The following is a 21790-nucleotide window of genomic DNA, read 5'->3' as shown; positions in this document are numbered from 1 at the left end:
CACATCTCTCCTGCCATCTGTCCCATGCCACCTCCTCTCTGGCCCCTGAACCTGCATCCGCCTCCCAACAAAACCACTCCTGACAAGGACAAGTGATCTTTGCTCTGTCCAATCCTAAGGCTGATTTCATACACGGTGGACACCTGCAGAGGGGTGAGGGACAGAGTTCCTGGGGGTGACGGGGGGGTGCGGCTTGGGCAGCAGGACAGGGCAAGGGGCACTCAGGTCAGGCGGAAGCACTTCTCCTTGCAGGCCTTGTCAGGGCCTCTCACGTTCACATTGTATTGAGACTGACCAGCCGGCTTCCCTGGACTCAAGGATCTTTATTTTCCAATCCCATGGTTCCGTATTCGGGGGTGCCCAGGGTCCCTGCCAATGCTGTCAGTCCCAAAGTGCGTCTGGGACAGAAGGGGGGCGATGGGTCAGGAAGCTCCCCTGCTGGGCTCGGGGGGACATAGCCCTCAGTGTCCTCAGACCAAGTGTCCACCTGGGTGGCTCAGAATGTGCTTCTATCCTGACAATCCCTCTCCAGGGGGATGAGCCCCCTGGAGAATGGAACTGCGAGCCCAGTTCATTTTTGTCACAGCCAAAGACAGATGATGTCAGATGGCAGGGGCCAGAGTGGGGGGAGGGCACCCCCTGGCTGTGGGGGACTGACCCCAAGATGAGACAGGAATGCAGGGTGCCATGGCCCATCCACACTGCCCCCGGTCCCCTGCCCCACCCTGGCCCCCAAGACCTAGCTTCCCCCAAGATTTAGTTAACCCCCGGCCACGTGGGAAGATCTGATAATGTGCTCAGCCTGGGGCTATGTTCGCCCAGCACGGAGCCTGGCACCAGAAAGGCACGGACAGACAGACAAATGGGTGGATGACAGACGGATGGCTGTCTGGGAGGACAGGAGGGACATGGCCTGATTTGTGGGCTGATGGACTGGGAATGAGACGTGGGGGGAGGAGGGGAAGAGAAGCTAGGACATCGGGTGGGCTGCAGGGTGGATGGGCAGACAGACAGATGGACGTCAGACAGTCTCAAGCTGTTTTTCCGCCTTCTCCCAAAACAACAATACACATCAGCCCCAAAGCAGAGCCAGGAAAGCATCTTCAAGGAGAGCTTCTGAGCAACCACATAGAGGTATTCAAGTCACCCAGTCTGACACCGGGTTCCCAGTGTGCACAGAGGGCGCTGCACGGGGCGACGTTCCCACTTTACCTTAAAGCCAGAAAGGACCTAGATCAGGGGTGACTGTGGTCACGCTGTGGCCAGGACTGGCTGACCATCCCACACCCCCATCCCCCTGCATCTACCCCCAGCCCCCCACCCCATGCTGCATCTACTCCCCTGTACCTCCCCCAACCCCTGCCCCCCCGTATCTGCTCCCAGCACCTACCCCCATTCCCCGCCCCCATATCTGCCCCCAGCACCTACCCCTATCCCCTACCCCATGCTGCATTTACCCCCTTGGACCCCCAGCACCTACCCCCATCCCCCGCCCCCCATATCTGCCTCCAGCACCTACCCCTATCCCCCAACCCTGTGCTGCATCTACCCCCCCCAGCACCTACCTCCCACTCCCCTGTCCTCCCTGCCCTCCCCCCACCCCGACAAGACATCCTGACCTGAACAATGTCAACCTCCTGCTCTTTAGGAGGAGAGGACAAGAAGGAAGCCCCACAGAACAGAACAGTCTGTGCAGAAATGACCGCGGGTTAAACCCCAGAGCGGGTCCCCTGGGCCTCCCTCGCAGCAGGATGGGCTCCTCCTGTCCCATCAGACCCTTCCTGAGCATGCACTTCCTTGTCCCCAGCTTCTGGGAAGCCAACTTTCCCACTTGGACCACCTCGGGAATGACAGGGACGCCAGGGCCAGAAGCAGAACAGCGTCAGGCTGTGTCCACTCCGCCCACCCAGCTCCCCAGCACCCCTCCTCCCGGGGGCAGTGAGTGCGGGTCATGCCGCTGCTCCCCAGGAGCCCCCTCAGTCTCCCCTCCCCCACCAGGACAACCTCAGCATCCAGCAGCTGGAACTGCCCCCTCTTTCCGTCCCGGCTCGATCCCCCACACCCTAGAAATCGAGTACTGGCCAGAAACCAAAACAGAGACCCCACGACCTCTGTCACCTTCATTTTACAGGAGGCCTTGTGAGGAGAGTGAACAACTGAGATCCGGGTTCGAATCCAGCCTCACCATGTGGCCCTGAGCAGGGCACACTCCCCCCCACCTCAGTTTCCCCAACTGTAGAATATCGGTAGTCACTTGAGATGAAACAAGGTAACACAGTGCACCTCTGAGTTCTTCTACCCAGCGAGTGTCCCCCACATGACAGCTGGGTCACCCTCCATCCCTCTAAGTGGCCCACCCCCAGAGCCCCTGACCGGTCCAGAGTGCAGACACAGGCTGTCCCCGAGGTCCCCACAGCCTCTTGAACAATAGCTCCAGGTGCCGACTCCTGGAGACAGGGGACCGCAGGGTCGGCACCATCACTGGGTCCTCCAACCCACCCCACAGACTCGATGCCTCAAGGAGTGTCCCCCAGACACAGAAGTCCACACTCCGGAAGGTGAGCACGCTTCCTGGTCAGGGCTTGGCCCCTACATGGGTATTCAGGATCACCCAGCACCATCCCGGGACCTAGGCTTCAGCGTTCATTCTCCTACATTCTGCAGGCCTTCAGATGAATGGGATCCAGGAGGGTCTGAGACACATCCGACTTCATCTTTCACCTCAAGGGTTCAAGAAGAAAGCAAATTCCGACTCACAGAATAGAATGCTCCATGCAAGTGACCTCTAAAGCCCATGTCCACCTGCAGGGTCGTGAGTGTTTCTGGTCCTCCCTGGCCGCCTTGGTGTGCTCCAGGGACAGGTGAGGGCCAGCACCCTGGGTTCCCATGCTGGAGGGTGAGGCCAGCCCAAGGCCCCCAGCGAGCAGACTGGGCCCCACAGGCCTGGGGGTACCTAAGCACCCGGCACTGCCTGCAGGGGACGACCGCCACCCAGTATGCCTGGGACTAGGGAATGTCCCGGAACATGGGAACTTCAGTGCTGGCCACCTAGTCCCAAATGTGGGAGACCAAAGTGCTTCCATGTCCAGCACTGGCCCTACCCTATGTGGGCAGCTCACGTCTCTGGCCAGGCCTCAGTTTCCTATTCTGAAACTGGCCTCAGAATGGGGTGCAGTGGGGCTGTGGGAGGGCCTGGCACCAGGTCGCCATCGGGGTCAGCTTCATCTCCCCAGGTGAGCCCAGGTGAGCCCAGGGGCTGGTGGGAAGGAAGTGGCCAGCGTGGAGGGGGCGTAGTGGACAGGGCAGGGGGCAACACCCCCTTTGGCACCAGCTGGCCAGGGTACCCGCAGCCCCACAAACTTGAAAGGCCCAACAAGAAGTGCAGCCTGGGGGGGGATCCCTGGGTGGCTCAGTGGTTTAGTGCCTGCCTTCCGCCAGGGGCGTGATCCTGGAGTCCCAGGATCGAGTCCCACATTGGGTTCCCTGCATGGAGCCTGCTTCTCCTTCTGCCTATGTCTCTGCCTCTGTCTCTCATGAATAAATAAATAAAATCTTTAAGGAAAAAAAAAAGAAGTGCAGCCTGGAGGACCTGACAGGCCCGTTTAATTATTGAGAGAGTCACCTGGGTGCCGCCTGCTAATTGGCTGGGAGACCTTGAAGCACCAGGGTTTCCTTATTAAAAACAGCTCTCCTACTAAACAGCCCTGACTGTCAAAACAAGCCAACGGATCTCGTTTCTCTTCTCAGCCCGTCACCCCACCCAGTGTGGAGAGGCCATCGCATCAGGGGGCAGCGCCGGCTGGTGTACCCCACCCACGCCCACACCCGGCTCAGGCTACATATACCTAGTGTTGGAGAAGAGGGCGATCCACACTCCGCATGAAGGCCACACACGGCCAGAGGGTGCAGGGTGCAGGAGGAAAGGGTCCAGGCAGGTGGGCAGTCCTGGCCTGGGGAAATCAGGAGGGCTTCACAGGAGGTGGCCGGGGAGCCGACATGGAGAGCAAAGTATGACTGAGGGCAGAGTTCCAGCCTCGAATCAGATAGGGGTCGGAGTTGGCCAGAGTTTGCAAAGGATCTGAGCCCCCAGCCTCAGTTAACTCATCTGTAAAATGATGGGGATTAAACCCCCTGTGGCACAGGCATTTTGTGGGATGACAGGAGATGCAGTGTGGGCATGGTTCCCACAGGTCCTGGCACCCAAGGCGGTGGAGGCCAGGGGTGATGGTGGATGTGGTCGTGAGGTAAGGGCTGGAGGACTGATGCAGCCCGGTCGGACGAACAACATAACATGCCTGCGCGCTCGGGGATGCACTGGCTCAGCGTGGCTGGGGCTGCAGCCAAGGAGCAGTGACAAGTGGGCCAGCCTGGTACTGACCACCAGAGGCCTTTGTCTGTTTGTTTTTTAAAGATTTATTTATTTTGGAGAAAGAGCAGGTGGGGGAGGTGGTGGTCTGGGTGGGTGAGGGGCAGGGGCAGAGGCAGAGGGACAGTCCCAAGCAGACTCCATGCTGAGCGCAGAGCCCAACATGGGGCTCCATCCCAGGACCCAGAGATCACAACCTGAGCCAAAACCAGAGTTGGGCACTTAACCAAGTGAGCCCCCCAGGCGCCACATTACATACAGGGTCTTAAACCAAAGTCAGCACAGAGACAGGAGGGTCTCGGTGCCTCCGTGTGGTGGGGGCTTGGATAGGGGGACACAGAGTGAAGCCACAGCTGGTGGAGGCAGGCCCAGCCACCGTGCAGGGCAAGGGGGAGGCGGGGGTCAAGGGGGAGGCGGGGGTCAAGGGGGGAGGCACGGGCCAGCAGGGAGATGTGGCAAGTCCTCTCCCACTTCCCCAGAGAGGAAGCCCAAGTGACCCTCCAAATTCCAGCCAGGCAGCTTCTGCCCTTGCTTCCAAACCCCCCCAACCCCCAGGTGGAGGAAGGCGCTGTGAGCTGGGGGTGGAGAGGGAATACTGGGTGCCGCCTGGGGCCGCACAGAGGGAGGAGCCTGGAGCTGCCCCACCACTTCTCAGCAGCCACAAAGCTCAACGTATTTGTGGTTTTCCGGTGCGCTTCTGGGAAGGCAGCAGCTAGGAGCGGAAAGGCCAGGGGTCAGGGGCCGTTCTCCGCGAGGAGCAGGGCCCAGCCCCCGCAGCTGCTCCTGGTCAGTCTGGTCCCTCCCTGCCAGTCCCTCCCCAGCACGGGGGGAGGCAGGAAATCCCCGAAGCCTGCACAGCCCTGCCTGCCCTGCCATGGCCACCAGGGAGCCCGCCTGGCCCAGCAGGGAAGGGGTCCCAACGCCAAGGCCTCTGTGCATCATCCCCATTTCTGCCAACAGAAAACCAAGGCACACTCTCCACGGGGAGTTTCCAAACTGGGTACTGAGGGGCCAGAGCTCCCAAATGTTCTCTGACCTTGGCCCTAGGGAATGGTGCCCAAGCTTGGACACGCTGGGCAGGGAGAGGCACGTGAGGCTGAGAGGAGGCACCGCAGTGCAGGACGGATGGATGACAGGCCGATCGCCGAGGAGCAAGCGGGACGGTAGGTGGGAGTGGTTAGTGGAAGGTTCCAAAGCCCGTCAGCCTTCTGGACCTAAGGTAGATCCACTCCCTACCGCAATGGTGTCTTTGCAGCACCAAATGGCTCCCACCAGGGCAGCTAGGGACGCAGACTGAAATCCACAGCTGCGGAACACTCTGGAAGCTGCTGGAAACAAACGCTGTTCCCTCTTCTCCTTTCCCAAGTCCATGGCTAGCAGCCCCTGGAAATGCCCCTTCTGGGACCAGGGCAGGCCTGTAATGGGGCTCGAGCCTCCCAATCCCCTCTGCTCCCCTGATTGCACGGCCCAGTACCTCCTCTGAGCCTGCGGTGGACACACCAGTGGTAGTGGGGGCGGGGGAAATCGGGAACGTTCACTGGCCTAGCCGAGTGTCAAATTCACACGGCTGACACAGGGAGGACAGGTTGGTGGGCCAGCAGAGCAGATCTTCTCAGGAAATAGATGGGGAACCGCTGAAGGGCTGTGTGATCTCAGGCAAGGCCCCTGCCCTCTCTGAGTCATCATGCTCTCACCTCCGAGAACAAACCATGGGGGTGGGGGTGCACTGGGTGACACAGAGCTGGAGGCACCCTTGTGCCCCCCACTTCCTGCTCATCTCCTGGGAAATGTCAGCTGGGTACCCCAAATCACCGTGTCCTAAGAAGGCCTCTGCGGGCCCCCAGAGCCAGAGACCCTGCCCTTGGCAGACCTCCCACGACGGAGAGGCCAAACCTGGCCTGCCCATGATTGCTCTGCTGCATAGCCTGCATCACTCATCCATTGTGTGGTTCTTTCTGGTGAGACAGGTTGCACTCCAGGGGGACGTCAGCTTCCCAGAGAGCTCCGGCCACCCCTTCATCACAGCACCTGCTGCCCAGAGGCAGGGTCGGCCCCGGGGCAGCCTGGTCAAGCCTCCACCTGCTGGCCAGGGGTCTGGGGTGCGGTGGGGCACACACCCTCCTGGAGGAAACCCCCCATTCACAAACGAGGGGCCCAGGGAGCCTTGGGAGGAGGACAGGGCATCCTCAAGTGACAGCTGCCTGTGAGATGGGTGCTACCATCTCCTCAGATGAGGACGGCACAGCCCAGGGGAAGCGAAGACAGCTGGCCAAGAAGACCAGCCAGGAAGGGGCAGGGCTGGGCTCGCAACCAGGCCGGCCCCCAAAAGCAGAAGAAACCCGGGTGGGAGCAAGCCCGCGGCCCCCACATGTGTCCAGGCATCTGGCCACGGCGTGGGCAGCAGCCCCAGGGCCTGGGCATCATCCCTGCACCCAGCAACCTCCTGCTGCCACTCCCCCTCCCCCGGGGACCCCCGCCCCCCTGTGGCCCCACCCCAGGGCTCATACTCAGAGAGGCACAGAGAACCCCTGCTCATCCCTCTCCCCGTGGTCTCCTCCACTGTCCCTGGCCCCTCTCCGTCCCACAGGACTCCACATGCATTCCCTCCCAGAGCCTCTCCTGCCCCAGACCTGTCGCTGCTCAACCTTGGGGGTTGAATCACACATCGCCTCCTCTGCAAAGGTGCCCTAACCAAGGCATCTGGGGGCCCCCTACCCTGTCCCTCTGTTGCTCCCACCCTCAGACTCGTCCCCCTAGGGCCTGGACCTCTGAGGGCAGCACACATGGGGGACAGGTCAGGCCGGGGGTAGCTCCGTGCTGCAGTGTCCCCAGGAGAGGGCTGCCCTGGGCACAGGCAAGGACAAGGATGAACAACAGCACCCCCACCGCACATCGCGGGGTGGGCCGTGGTCCCTGCAGGGTAGAACTGGGCCTTGGCCCTTCTGGGGGGTGCCAGCCCTGGGTCTGGAGGTGGCCCTGTGTGGGGGGCTGGGCATGGGCCAGTGTGCCAGGAGGGCCACCTCCCAGCTTGGAGCCTTTAGGGCCAAGAGCCCAGCCAACTCCCAGCTCTAGCGCCACACTGCGCGGCCCTCCTGGGAGGGGCCCTGGCTGGACACCATCCCAACCAAACCTTACACCAGGCCTGTCAGCCAGACTCCCATACGGCAGTGATGTCCAGGGCTCTGGGGGTGCTCGAGGAGCTGAGGGACCAAGACAGGAGTTCACCAAACAGCAGAAGATGCAGCCTTCTGCAGATACCAACCCCACTGGGGACCAGAGACAAAGCCAGCCAGATGTCTCTGCCCCACACAGCTCGGCATGGGGGAGGGCCTGAGCCCCTAGTGCCAGGTCAGGGTGGGCACCTGTCCAGGTCTCCCAGCAGTAACCCCCAAGCGGGAACGGAGCCTCCACTGCTCCAGGGGTGGCCCTGCCAGGCAGGAAGGCTGGAAGGGCCGAAACACTTGGCCTGGTGTCGAGTCAGTCCTGGGCCCAGGACCCGGGACCCCAGCTCCCCACTGGCTCCCATCCGAGGGCCGTGGGGTGGAGCCCAGCATTACCACTGACTGGCCAGGAGACCAGGGCTAGGGGTGCCCCCTCGGGAACTCCAGGTCCTCCTCTGCAAAGTGGGGCCAAAAGCCTTGGCCCCCCAGTGGAGGCTGGCATGCAGAGCACTAACCCACAGGAGGCTGTGATGCAGGGAGAGGGCATCAGAACAGGGTTACTACCCAGGACCCAGGGCCACAGGCCACAACCTGCCACATCAGAGGACAGCGAGTCCCCAGAGTCAACCTGACCAATTCTCTGGATTAAAGCTCCAAGACAACAAAGATGAGACAGAGCCAGGCATGGGATTTACTAAAACTAACTTGATAGGGAGCCAGCTAGGTGGTGAGCGCGGGGTCAGGGCCGGGCTGTGAGTCTCCTCATGCCCTGTGAGCCGGAAGGTTCTAGTTCCAGGGTTGGCAGGCAGGCTCAGGAGTATTCAAAACAATCAAAAGTTCAATAAATGAATGAAAATAGAAGAGGAGGAGGTTGGGACACTGAGGGACTAGGAAGGTCAAGGAGAAACAGTGCCAAGACCCCTCTCTCCTGTGCGAGGAGGGCAGGTGAGGGTGACACGGTGGGCTCCCAGCCCTGCTCAGCTCTACCACTCCCTCGGCACATGACCTCCAGAAAGTCACTCAGCCTCTGGACTCCAGTGTCCTCCTCTGGGGCACAGAGGAGTTCCCCCTCCCCTAGATGAGCAGCTCAACAGTCTGGGTTCATGACATCGAGCATCCCAGCTTCATTGATGAGCCCAAGACTGCAGGGGCCAGCACACAGGCTGCCGTGTCCACTTCCCCGCTGCAACGGCCACTCTGTTCCAGCAGAAGGCTGGGGACAGGTGACATGAAGCCGTGTGAGCAGGTCACGCATGCTCGCTGCTGGAAGTGAGCCACCACTGGCACTTGGGGGCTCTTTGTCGCTGCTGCAGGACCTGGACTTCAGGAGCAGCCAATCCCGAGGAGGGACAGGACAGATGAGAACCACGGTGACAAGAGCAGCCCGGGTGACATGGGGGTAACAGTCCCTTTGCGACCACAGGCCCACTGCCAGTGAGGAGAGACACCAGCCTCTGGCTTCAGGGGGCACTGGCGGTGCACGCAGCTGGACGTGTCCAAAGCACCGGGAAAACTCTTGTGAATCAATGGTGAATCTTGCCGTGTGTTTCTACATTTATTTTGCATCGGGCCATCCCCACCGCAGGGAGCCCAGCTCGGGGCTAGAGAGCATGGCCTCCTAAGGACAGGCCCCCTCCCAGGCCACAGCCCCAACGTCGCCCCCGTGCAAGGACATCACCCCTGCCCCGTGGGCACTTTCAATGACCCCACATCCCTTCCGCACGTGTATAAATCCCACAGCATGACAACACTTTCTGCTCGGTCTCTGAAAAAGATCTGATAATGTTGCACAGCTGCCCTGATAAATTTTTAATGGTGATATTTGCTGAAGAAGCAGGCTTTTATTGTTTGGCTCATCACAGAGTGAAGCCATCTTTGCTCCCCGGAGGGAAGGACAGAGGTGAGAGGACTCTGGACCCAGGACATGTGGACATGTGCATTGCCCCCAACAACCAGTGCGCTGGGGACAGGGCCCCCACAGGGGTAGAAGCCTCTGTCCTTGGAGGCCCACCCTCCCTTCCTGCTAACCGGAGGGGGTCTCTGAACACCCCAATTCCCCCTGCAGGCAGGTCTCGGGGCAGGGGCTGCATAAGGACAGAGCTGGGGCTCGCAGGGGTGTCCATCAGTGTCTGGGAAGTGCAGCTTCACACCCCACACACCAGGCATGCTGGAGGCTGGGGTCCCCCACCTGCCCTGGCCCAGAGCACATGGTGCTGGGGTCCTGGGGCCGCCAATAACCAAGGACCACCAACTAGGTGGCTTACACTGGCAGAAATTCATGCTCTCAGTGCTGGAGGCCTGGAGTCCTAATCCAAGGGTAGGCCCGACCATGCGAGGCTCTAGGGAGGCTCCTCCTGCCCCTCCCAGCTCCTGGGGGCCCCAGTGTCTCTGGGCTACAGCCCGGTCCTCCAGCCTCCGCCTCCATGCTCACACAGCCCCTCCTCTGCCCATGTCTCTTTTAAGGACACCTGCCACTGGATTAAGGTCCACAGGGTTTTCCCCAGTGAGCCCACATTCACGGGCCTGGGGCCTATGCTGTTAAAGCCACATCCAGCCCACACCCACCCACCCCGGGATCTCCTGACCAGGGAACCACCAGACGGGGCTCGCTGGCCCTGGGCCCGCACCACAGGCTCTGATCATCAGTCAATGGAGGCCTCTCTTTCAGAGGTGGGGAAACAGCCCTGGGCTGAGGCACCTGCTGAAGAGCACAGCAGTAGCCAGACCCGAGTGTATCAGGGCTGGCCCCTCACCTCGTGCCCCTGGGGTTCGGGTCATGTCCCCCACTCACCCCACCTTGCCCTGCATCTCGCCGCAGCACGTCCACCCACCTGTGACCAGGGTCCTGTGTCCATCTTCTTACCTGACAGTGGCCGGTTCTGGCTGTGTACCAGTGCCTGGCCTGGGGCCAGACATCACCAGCCACAGACAGATGAGTGAATGAATGACTGACTGACTGAATAAATGAATGAGCAAGTAAAGTAATGAATGAATAAAAAGAGGTGACTGCTGACTTCCTTAGGTAAAGGACCCTGGGAAAGGGATGCTCCCTCAGCCTCAGTTTCCCCACACGTAAAAAGAGGGACGAAGGGCTCTTCCAGCATGAAGGTGCCAGGCTGTGGACGCCAAGCTGTGGGAGCTGGGCGAGGGGTACGACACTCAGCCCTGGGGGCCTCATGAGTCTGCAAGGGTCATAGCAAATGTGCTAGGCCCCTGCCCTCTGTTGTTTCCGTCTCACTGCCCAGCGCAGACCTGTCTTCAGCCCAGGAGGCAGCTCACACTCCCGGGATTTTCATCGGACAGTGATTCTCTTGTCTGGGCACAGGGACATCTGTCAGCGAGGAAGGCCAATGTGGGCACCAGGGACATCTCCCCCGTTATGATTCTGAACGTGGGCACCCAAGCTGCCCTGGGAAGGCCCCGGCGGGGGGGGGCTGGTGTGACGCTTACGAGCCACAAATTGGGGCAGATGCTTGCGCTTGGATGCACGCTGTCCCCTCACGTGTTCCATGAGCACCTTAAGTGGAGCGGTAGCCCTGGGCTCCTGCAGCTTGGGCACCATGGCGCTCGTCCTCAGGCAGAGCCTACACACCCCCCCACCAAACGGGAGGTAGAAAATTCACACATGACCTGCTTCAGCCCACTAAGCCGTCCTGGTGGGTGCAGACCCCCATTTGCAGAAGAGAAAACCGAGCAAGCGAGGTGGCCCCTCCCCCTACCGGGGCCTGTGCTGAGCACTTGGTGGAGGTCGTCTAATCCTCACAACAGCTCTGGGAGGGAGTTTTAACTGTGACCCCACTATTCCAATGAGGCCACATGGGCTCAGGAGCAGGAAACTAACAGGGCGTCCCGCCACCACCCAGGTCGGCTGGGTCACCCCTTTGTCCGCCATCCCCCCCAAGGAGCAAACACAGTTGAGGAGCAGACGGGGCCTCAATTACCACGCCAGACCTTAACTGAGCCGGAGGCCGTGGGCTTCGTAGCTCCACACTGAGACCAACCAAGCCACGTTCACGTGAAACAGGCAGAGGGAGGATCGACAATAGATGGACAGACATGTAGACAAATGGGTGGGTAGGTCGGTGGGGAACAGAGAGACACATGGATAGGTGGACGTATGAGCAGAAAGGTGATGGATGGATGGAATCAGAAGGAAGGATGGAAGGACAGATGGGTGGGTGGAAGGATGGATGAATAAGTGGATGGATGGACAGATGGACAGATGGGGGATGGATGGGGGGAGAGGGACAGATGTATGCATGGAGAGCTGACTGGTTGCATGAACAGAGGATGGGAGGGAGGGGGAGAGAGGGGACACAATAGGACCGTGAGAGCAGCCAGGGGAGCATGCTCCATGGGTGAGCAGACAGCAGGACGGCAGGATGGCAGAGGCAGCCTGCCTGGCCCTAGAGCCCTGGGTGGGCACAGGGCCCAGCAATCGGCTATGCTCCGGCCCTTGACAGCCCCTGGGAAGCTGCATCTGGCCGTGCACGGCCCTCCCGCAGGCAGCAGCTCCCCTTGGCCCCCGCACAAAAAGGGCTGAGTAATATAATTTTGAACAACTAACGTGTCTTTCCAGCTCTGGTGTCCACCGTGAAGTGGTGGAGAGAAACGCAGGCAGGTGTTCCCTGAGTTCTTTAGCAACTGGGTAAGGACATGAGGTAGGGTCCCTCCCGAAGCCCGTGGTAGGGACAGACTCACTCAGAGTCACCTGGCCACCGTGCGTCAGGGCCCACACTAACACACGCTGTCCGGGTCTTCCCCACCATCCTGACAACAACCCCATTCACAGTGGCCACAGCTCGCATGCAGGCAGCAACCACTCAGGTGTCCCAGGGAGGAAAGGGCAGGCACCAGGTAACAGGAAAGGTGGCCAGCATGGACAGGTGCCACCAAGATCAGGGTCTGGCTCTCCCCTCTGCCCCCGGGGCTGTCCCTCCTCTCCGACAGTGGGTCACTGTCACCAAGTAGGGGGGTGGAAGGATCAACATAACGGTCCTTCCCAGGAGGGGCCAGGATAAGCTAGTGTCACTGTCAGGTGAGTGGAAAAGGCACCCACTGCCCCTGCTGCACCCTCTTCCTCACTGGAGTGGTAGCTGCCCTGGCGGCCCCCCTCCTCTGAGGCAGGTTCTGGGTGCCACACACACCCCGGGCCAGGGATGGGCAGAGCGGGCTAGGCAGAGGCACACCCAAACGTGTTCCCTCACCCTGGGGCCCAGCCCATACGACACAAGCCGCCTTCGCTACCTGAGGTATCCCCCACTCCCACCCCTAGTGACACCGCCATCACCAGCCTGGCTGCCACGCCAGATCCAGATCATTAAACCAGAAGGTCCCTCCCTCCCCATCCCTACACCCTCTCTTCCAACACCTCCCAGGCAGGACGGCCACACACCCGCCCTCCCACCCCTGCCTTCACCACAAGGAGTGCCATCCTTCTTAAACCTTCAACGGAGCCCCCAGGAAGGATCTGGAATACACTGGGCACCCCCTGCCCCAGCTGGCATACGATGTCTGTGTTCAGATTCAGCTGCTGGCATGCCAACGGACAAGAAGATACCAGAATGCAAGATACCAGACGGGTATGCAAGAAAAGAAAGCAAACAGGCATGCACACACCAGGCACATGCACACACACGTACCAGGTGACAAGGCCCATTCTGCCCAATCCTGGAGGCCTAAGCAGTGGGCCTGGCAAATGTGGAGAGAGAGAAAAGCCGAGGCCATGGGAGTGAGGGGGCAACTGAACCAGGCTGGGGCTCGGTGCTTAACATGAATGCCATCCTCCCTGAGCTGTCGTCACCCCAACTGGGCAAGTGGGGCAGGCACCAGCTGGAAAGCTGCCCTGTGTGGCCAGAGCACACCGTGGGAGGCCTCACCTGAGCCCCTCCTGGGAAGGGGAACGAATCCCCAATGGCCGAGGATGCCGGCCCCATCATCACCACGGAAGGGAGAGGAACACGGGCTCTCCACACAAGACAAGCAGCCAGGCGCTTGGTGCCACCAGGTGGGACATTTAGAACTATCTTGCTGGCAGAATGAGCTAAGCACATGAAAACAGCCACTCTCCGTCCAAACCTCTCGTGGAGTCCAATTACCTGGAATTAACCAGGTGGCACCAGACGGGAAAGGGACACTGGCAGGGAAGGGCCCAAGGAGAGGCCTGGGGATGGTACCCAAGAGCCACAGCCGTGTCCACAGCCACAGGTCGCCTCGAGGAGTGGCTGGGGCTTCACAGCACCACGGGACCTTTGCTTAGGAATGGCTCCTTTGAGGGAGGAGGAAATCCCTCCTCTCCTCCCTAGGATCGAGGAGAGCACTGGGTCTCCCACCCCCCCACAGGCTCCCCACTGAGACACTCACTTCAGGACAAAGACAGGAGACCCCATCTTTACCCAAAGCAAAGCGGCTGTGCCTTTTGTCTGCAGCCCATGAGAACTTCTGAGTTCCCCAGACACACACAAAGTCCAAAGAGCAGGTCTTCTACCCAGCAATGAGACGAGAAGTGCTTCTTTTTGGTTCCAGAATGCTCTCCTGTGCTCAGATTTGGATCAGGGTGCGTCTGACATTCTGAGAATTCACTTCAAACAGGAAAAGCCGTTCCATCTGCTGGGGGTTGGGCAGGGGTGGGGGCATCCAGTCTTGCCCACCCCTGCCCTGACTGCCTTGTAGCCCGGCCTCTCTCAGATGGGGCTGAAGCTTCCCAGACTGCAGCAAAAGACCAAGCGTGAGGAACCCCAGGCACCCCAAATTAACTTTTGACAGCAGAGTTTCAGGGTGACAACAAGCAGGAGGCCCTGTGATGGGGGAGCCCCAGGGCCAGTCCCAGCAGCCACTCCCCTCTCAAGGCCTGGCAGCCCTCCCCCACCCCCAGCTGCTGCTTCTGCATCGCACAAGCATCGGAAACCCCGCCCTCCAGGAGACAGCCACTCAGGCAAGGCAGGCATCACTGCCGCTGTGCAACCATAGTCTGTGCCTTGGACACCAGGATGGGACTCAGCCTCTGGCTCCATGGGGACTGTGGGTATGTTTTGGATAGAAAATAATCAAAATATCAAAGACAATCCAAAAGAACTGAAGCCCGGGTATCTAAACAAACATGAATGTTCACCATAGCGCGATTCACAATCGCCAAAGGGTGGAATGTCCCGTGTCCATCAGCCAATGATTTGAAACCCCAAATGAGGCCCATCCCTACGGCAGAATGCTATCCCATCAAGAGGAGGCATGAAGCCCTGATGTGCCACAGCCCGGAGAAGGAAGCAGGTCCCAAGAGGCATGTGATGCCCTTTTTACGAAATATCCCTATCAGGCCCATCCAGAAAGCTGAGTGATGGATCCAGGGCGATGGCACAGGGGAGGGGTGTGGATGCCTATTAGGGACGGGGTTTCCCTTCGTGTTGGAGAATGTTCTGGAACCAGACAGAGGCGGTGGGCACACAACACTGAGAATGTGCCAAATGCTACTGAACTGTACACATTAAATAGGTTAGATTCACAACATGGGGTGGGACGCCTGGGTGGCTCAGAGGTTGAGCGCCTGCCTTCAGCTCAGGGTGTGATCCCAGAGTCCCAGGATCAAGTCCCACATCAGGCTCCCCGCAGGGAGCCTGCTTCTCCCTCTGCCTATGTCTCTGTCTCTCTCTGTGTCTCTCATGAATAAATAAAATCTTTAAAAAAACACACAAAAAAAGACTTATGTCATGGGATTTTTGCTTCCATTTAGTAAAAAGACAGCAGAGAGAGGACAGCGGCCTAGGGTAGGGGAATTAAAGACAGGGGAGCAGCCCAGCGAGGATCCAGAGCCCCCCACCCCACCCCTCTCCACAGCGCCAGGACCCTTGCTAAGCTGCCTGCATACACTGCCGCCGCACAGGACACAGCTGACTGGCCAGCAGCTCTGGAGGTGAACAGTCTGAAAAGAGCCTTAGGGGCTCAAATCAAGGTGTCAGCAGGCGGGGTCCCTTCTGGAGGCTCCGGGAGAGAATCTGTTGCCTTTCCTCTTTCCTGGCTCTTAAGATGCCAGCATTCCTCAGCTTGTGGCCGCATCACTCCAATCTCTGCTCCACCATCACATCTCCATGCTCTGCTCTGACCCTCCCACCTCCCTCTTTTACTTACAAGAAAAATGACCTCTGGTTACTTGTAATTACCCTAGCTACACCTGCAGGGAATCCCTTCCCTGTCACACAAGATCCAGGAGCCAGGAAGGGACTGTGGCTTTCAGGGGCCCCCTCTCTGCCCACCACCCCAGCCAGCGCCATGGGCATCCATGGAACGTCAAGTGCTGCATAGGTGTATAGGGGAAACTTCCCAACCTACAGAAGAAGAGACAGAGGCCCCAAGAGCACCCTTGCTAAGGCTGATGGGTGAGTAGGTGGCTGACAGAGGAGACCTTCGAGGGCTGAGGGCCCGTTGGCCTCACCTACAGCTTCAATGCCTGGGAGAGTTCCGCCTTTTGCTCTCTCATCTGTCACCAAACGGGACATCCCTCCCTCTGGAGGGCCAGCTCTAGCTGTGAGGAGGACCTGCACCACCCCCCCGACAACCAGTGGAGCTGGATGACTTACCAGAGACCCCCCACCCCCAACCCAGCCTCACTTCTGATCCTCCAGCCGGCACCAGGATGGGGCCCCCAGATTAAGTCTCCTATTCATCAGTCTCTGAGAAGTATAATTAGGGCTTTTATGGAAAATCAGCTCATTATGCAAAGTGCAAGGGCTATAAAAATGATCATTTTTCTAAAGGAGCGTGCTGGGATCCTATCCAGCCTGGCAAGAAACTGGGAAGACTCTCTTCGGGCTGCAGACTCAGTTGACTGGTTTTTCAAAAAAGGAAAGGGCTTGGCCACACCGAAACCTTTGGTAATTAGGGACACTGCAAAACCTTCTTAAACGAGGAGCTAGTTAGTGTCATAAAGGGCTGGTGGTTAGTGCCCAGTCACCAGTGGAAATCACAGCCTGTTTGGGGGGACGCAGGGCAGCCCCATCATGTTGCCGTTTCCTGAGCTCGTGAGGGGGGGGGGAACGCTCCTGTCCCCAGGGGCTATGGAGGGAAAGGACTCTAGAAGAGCCCTGGATCAGGGCTCAGATGAGGAAGGGAAAGCCCAGGGCAGGAGAGGCCCAGAGGACAACCCGCCGTGAGGGCAAGGAGGCCATGCAGGTGGGAGACAGGAGAGCTCCCCTGACCTCCTGGGGCTGCAGACACCTGCTAACACCTCCTTCCTCTCATTTCCTCCTCACCACCCCCAACCCAGCTGCACAGCAGGATGACGTCAGCCTCCTCCGGGCTGAGGGGCCTGGAGCCACAGCAGGACTGCTCCGTCCAGGGCAAAGCCAGAGGGGCTCATCAGCCCCAAGAACAGAACCGGGTTCCCGGGACCCAGGCCCTGCTTCAAGGAGACATGGATACAGAGAAGAGATCACGCTCCAGCCTCTTACAAACGAGCACATAACAGCATCAACTTTCGTCTCACGCCCTTCATTCCGGCCCACTTGTGTGCACACACATGTGTATAGAGAGGCCACACTGAACAGGCTGGGAAGTGTACCCAGAGCACGGTATGGACAGGGGCAAGCCCAAGAACACAAAGGTTTCTGCAGAAAACCAAAACCAAAACTACGTGCTGTCTCTATATCCAGAAATAACACACTCATTCTTGATTAAGTTTTTAAACTGTCCCTATTACAGGCCTCACAGAAGCTACACTGCAAATCAGCATGTCCAACTGGGGGGCTGGAGGGAGGGAGGCGGCTCCAAGGTGCAAGCGACGTCCTAGGGTGCAAGCAGCCTGGTGGGTGCAGGAGCTTGTCTCTGTAGCCTCTACACCCCCAACAACCTGTCCTGACCCTGATATAAGAAACAACAAAAGCAAAAGTCCCCAGTTCAACAGAATCTCTAAGTCATCTGAGAATGCAACAGCAAAATGCATCCTGGGGGTGGGGGCAGTGGTCCCTAACCTTCCCATCTGTCCCAGTGACTCTCTGACCCCCGGTGAACAGCCCCATCAAGGGGCAGCTGTGCTGGCCTGGAGGCACCTGGCACCGTGGTCCTGGGACCCCAGCCTTTGGGCATGCAGTGTCCCCCAGAGACAACACCGGGGAGGGGGGCACCATAGCAGACCACCCTCACCATGTCACTTGCACCCAGGCGTGACCCCACACACCCTAGGGCTGGGCTACTTCTGTCTTCCCAAACCCCTCATCCCTACCCTGCCGGCCCATGGCCTCCAAAGAGACCGAGGCAGGGCAGGTCCTCTGCTCATCCCCACTCCATCTGGAACCTGATCCCCGTTGAGACGTCTCCCTGACCCCTCAGCTATGGGTCAGAATCGGCAACCACACGTTCTCATTGGGGCTGCCCTCCCCCACCCCCACTGCCTGCGTGTCAGAGACCAGAGGCCAGACCACAGGGGTCACGGGGTTCTCTGAGACTGAGCTTTGAAAGCCAAAGGGCATTAAAACTGGGGGTGATATGTCCTGCTGAGGGACCCGGGGGCGCCCAGACCAAGCAGGCCAGCTCCCCAGTTATGGTGCGCAGGGAGTGCGCCTCCGTAGCCAATGGTCTATGAAAGGATTAATTTGCTGATCTTATTACCGAAATCGAAAGAGATTTTGCACCCATCCGTAGAACACGTGTGCTCCATCTCCCTGGTGGGAACTGGAGGCCCTCCCCCTGCCTGCCCCTCCCCACTGCTGCCAAGAGGCAACTCGATACCACATGGAAATTCATGCATCAGATGCAGGCAGAGCATATCTGCTGCAGACTCGGGTGGCTGAGGCCAGGCATGCAGGTGGCATGCGGTGGCGGGGAGGACAAGGGGCCATCACTTGGCTGCGCCGGCGAGCTCACCTGATCCCTTTGTTCTGTGCCACGTGGTGCAGGGAGAGTCTGGACACGGCAGAGATGACCTGGGGAGACCAGAAAGACGCTTCTGTAATTCCACAAGAAACCAGAAAGTCATCACAAAACCGTAATGAAGGGTTGTGTGCACACAGAGCTATTCACTAAGCACGTTTCATCTTGGGAAAAACACGTACACACACACAGCGTAGCATTTTGAGGGAGGCCAGGTACCTATTTTGAGTGTATCGTGCACAATTTGTCATTCCCATGCACCAGCGTGAGCTGAGGGCTGCTGGGCTCGCCCCCTCCCACCACCACCCCCGCCCCCCTGCACCAGCCACGAACCACTCACTGGGCCTCACTGGGCCTCATTCTCACCCACACTACGGTCGGCCCTGCTGAGGCCGCGGAAGTCCTAATGGGCGACACGCTTCCAATGTGCTCACCCTGTGCTGCTGTTCAGTTAATGGCACATCCACAGCAGGTGCTGACCCAGTTCAGAGAGGCCCAGAGAAGTTAAGTGACTAGCCCCGAGTTACACAGCAGCCCGGGGCGCGGCGCTGACACAAACATCCGAGCGCGGTACTCCTTCCTCGTGAGCCCCTCTCTCTTCACATGGCTGCGGAAACTGACACCCAGCTCCCGCAAAGGTCAGGCCAGGTTCAGACTGTGTGAGGGAATCCAAGCAGTATCTCCCCAGACCCACCAACCTGTCCAGATGACAGTTCTGACGTGCTCTGCGATGAGCAGAGGCCACTCCTTCTTTGGCTGCCCTGACCCTGCTCCGTCCTGTCCCGTCAGGGCCCACCCATCTCCCAGCCTCAAAAGCCCCAATGCAGGGACTCCGCAGATCCTTCCAACAGACAGTGGGCAAGGATGAGGTTCCACAGATGATTACGGGTAAACTGAGGCAGGGAAAAGGAGGCAGTTGCCCCAGAGCACAGAGTAAAATCCACATGAAGTATTCACAATTCATCACAGGATTTACGGGGCCCCTGCCATGCCAGACATCACACTCAGGAAACAGGTGTGATCCTCAACTTTGAGACTTCCTTGTATAAGTGTGCATGAGTCCATCTGTGTGTGTGCGTGCAACTGCATGTGTGCAAGACTGTGTGCACTGCATGCTGCATGTATAGTCTGTGTACACACATGCTTGTGTCTTTATATATGTAGTCACTGTGTGTGTGCATGTGTAATCTGTGTGCATGTGCACATGTGTATGTGTGTGTAGTCTATGTGTGCTTGTGTGTAGTCTATACATGCATGTGTGCTTGTGTGTGTGCATTTGTATAGTCTGTGTGCTTGTATGTGGCATGCATGTGTCCTTGTGTATGTGCACGTGGACATAAATGAGAATCCATGAGAGCTGAAGTGTGTGCACTGCATGTTGTGTTGTGATCTGTATATGGATGTGTGTATATAGTATGTATATATGCATGTAGTCTATGTGTGCTTGTGTAAGTCTGTACATGCATGTGCTCTTGTGTGTGCATGTGTGTATAGTCTGTCTATAATATATGTGTGACTGTATGTGTATTGTGTGCTTGTGTGCGTGCATGTGTATAAGAGTGTATGTAAGCAGTGTGCATTGCATGCTGTGTGTGTAGTAGTATGCTTGTGTGTTTAAACTGTGTGTGCATGTGTGCACATGTGTGTAGCCTATGTGTGCTTGTATGTGTGTAATCTGTGTGCACATGTGTCACCTATATGTGCCTGGGGACAGGGAATATGGCCCATGAGGACCACCTGCTAAATTCACAGACACTGGCTGCTGGCTGCTGGCTGCCCCAGGAACCAAGCCCACTGGGCCTTTTATGGGCAGCCTCCTGGTGAATCCTCACACCCCACAAGGCTGGGCCTGCCAAGCACATTTGGGAGACTGGGAAACTGAGACAGGATCTCTTGCCTAAAGCCCCCAGCTGAGACACGTTCCACAGACTTCCCTTTAGGCTATCCTTCTAGCCACAATTTTTTTAAAGGGAGGGAAACCCCAAGGCATACAGAAGGCCCCTTTCTCAGACAGCAACAGGCTGCCTTGGCCAACACGAGCGGAGTGCTGTGAGGGGCCTTCCGGCAGGTGGTCACAGCTCAGGGGCCGGGCCCTGGAAGGTAGGAATCTGCAGAATGGGGAGGTCCTCTGTGCCGCCCCAGGTGGGACTCCACTGGCTCACACACAGCCTGCCCACCAAGGCCCATACTTGTGTGCTCCAAGGGGCCTTTCACAAGCCATGAGCAATTAAGCTTCGGCTGCTATTCTTGGCTGTTGAGAGCTCTAAACATTTAGGGATGATGACAATCACAGCAACATTGCTGCATGTGATAGAAGCTAGAAATGTCAGGGCTTGGAGGGTTTGGGCACATAAGCCGCCCCTCACCCTCCACGGCAGACAGTGTTCAGCACCTGCCCAACTCCTCCCCAGCCGGCCAGACACAGGCTAGACACTTGCTGGCAGAGCCCACCCACGGCACCAGCCAGCAGTCAGCACGGGCCCGGGACACCCAGCCTGTTTCCTGACCCAGAGTTAGGGCGAAGGCTGTGCTTCCTGCAGGTGGAGCCCCCAGCAGAGAGTAGCCACCGCAGGGGAGCGAGCCAGAGCCAGTGCCCAGGTCCCCATGTGTCCACAAGCCTGTGGCCCCGGCAGACACGGTGGCTTCTCTGGCAGCCCTGTGCGCAGCAGCCTCAGCCCCGAGCTTGCAGACACTCTACTCTGGGCTGGAACATGTCATCAATGGTCGTGAGAGACTCAGCTCCGGGTTCCTGTGAAGCCAGGGGCAGCTCCTTAGATGGGGTTAAGTGTGCCCCTCTGTCTCTCGGTCCATCTGGGCTGCAGGCTCCCTGGCTGGCATCTGTACAGGAAGGGGAGTGCGAACCCCACCCTACAGTGACCAAGGGCAGGGGCTGCTGGGAGGTGTGGGGCCCCCAGAGACAGTCACAGGGTCACACGAGGGGTGGCAGCAGCCCCATGTAGAAAGACAGGGTGCAGGGCGCATCTCCCCACAGGGAAGGGAAGCCCCGGCATGGCTCCTACGGCACCTCTGGCCAGGCAGCCCCATCCCAGGACGGAGCAGCTGGGCCCTGATCAGATACCTCCCAGCCCACGGCCCCTTGAGCTCTTCTGAAAACGTAAATGTCAAAGGATGACATTTTCCCAACTTTTCTCTGCACTTCTCATCTGCATCCCAGTTGACGAACGGAAGGAGCACACACGTACCATCTACCCTCCTCCCCACATATAGCTGGCTCAAGGCTCTGAGCTCAGCAATCCACTGAGCACTTCTCCGGGTCAAGGACTGTGTGCACGGGGGCAGGGCAGAGGGGGCGACAGCAGAAAGACGTATCCCAGAGGCCAGGTCCACGGGGAGGAGCCCCAGGCATCCCCAGTGAAGGACGTAGATGTGACACTTGGAGGACAGG

At 58.8% G+C, this 21790-nt stretch overlaps 1 protein-coding gene across 2 annotated transcripts in view; it reads right to left on the bottom strand.

Annotated features, from left to right (window-relative positions):
* The window catches only part of VAV2 (vav guanine nucleotide exchange factor 2), a 161362-nt gene that overhangs the window by 56591 nt on the left and 82981 nt on the right, over positions 1-21790 (bottom strand). For both annotated transcript variants that reach the window (XM_041724562.1, XM_041724563.1), the window contains exon 3: positions 18379-18437. In XM_041724562.1, coding sequence (XP_041580496.1) covers positions 18379-18437 — 59 coding nt within the window. The remainder of the gene's footprint in view (positions 1-18378; positions 18438-21790) is intronic.

The sequence above is a fragment of the Vulpes lagopus genome, chromosome 12 (assembly GCF_018345385.1).
Source record: "Vulpes lagopus strain Blue_001 chromosome 12, ASM1834538v1, whole genome shotgun sequence".
Lineage (NCBI taxonomy): Eukaryota > Metazoa > Chordata > Mammalia > Carnivora > Canidae > Vulpes > Vulpes lagopus.
This window is presented reverse-complemented; position numbering and strand designations above follow the sequence as displayed.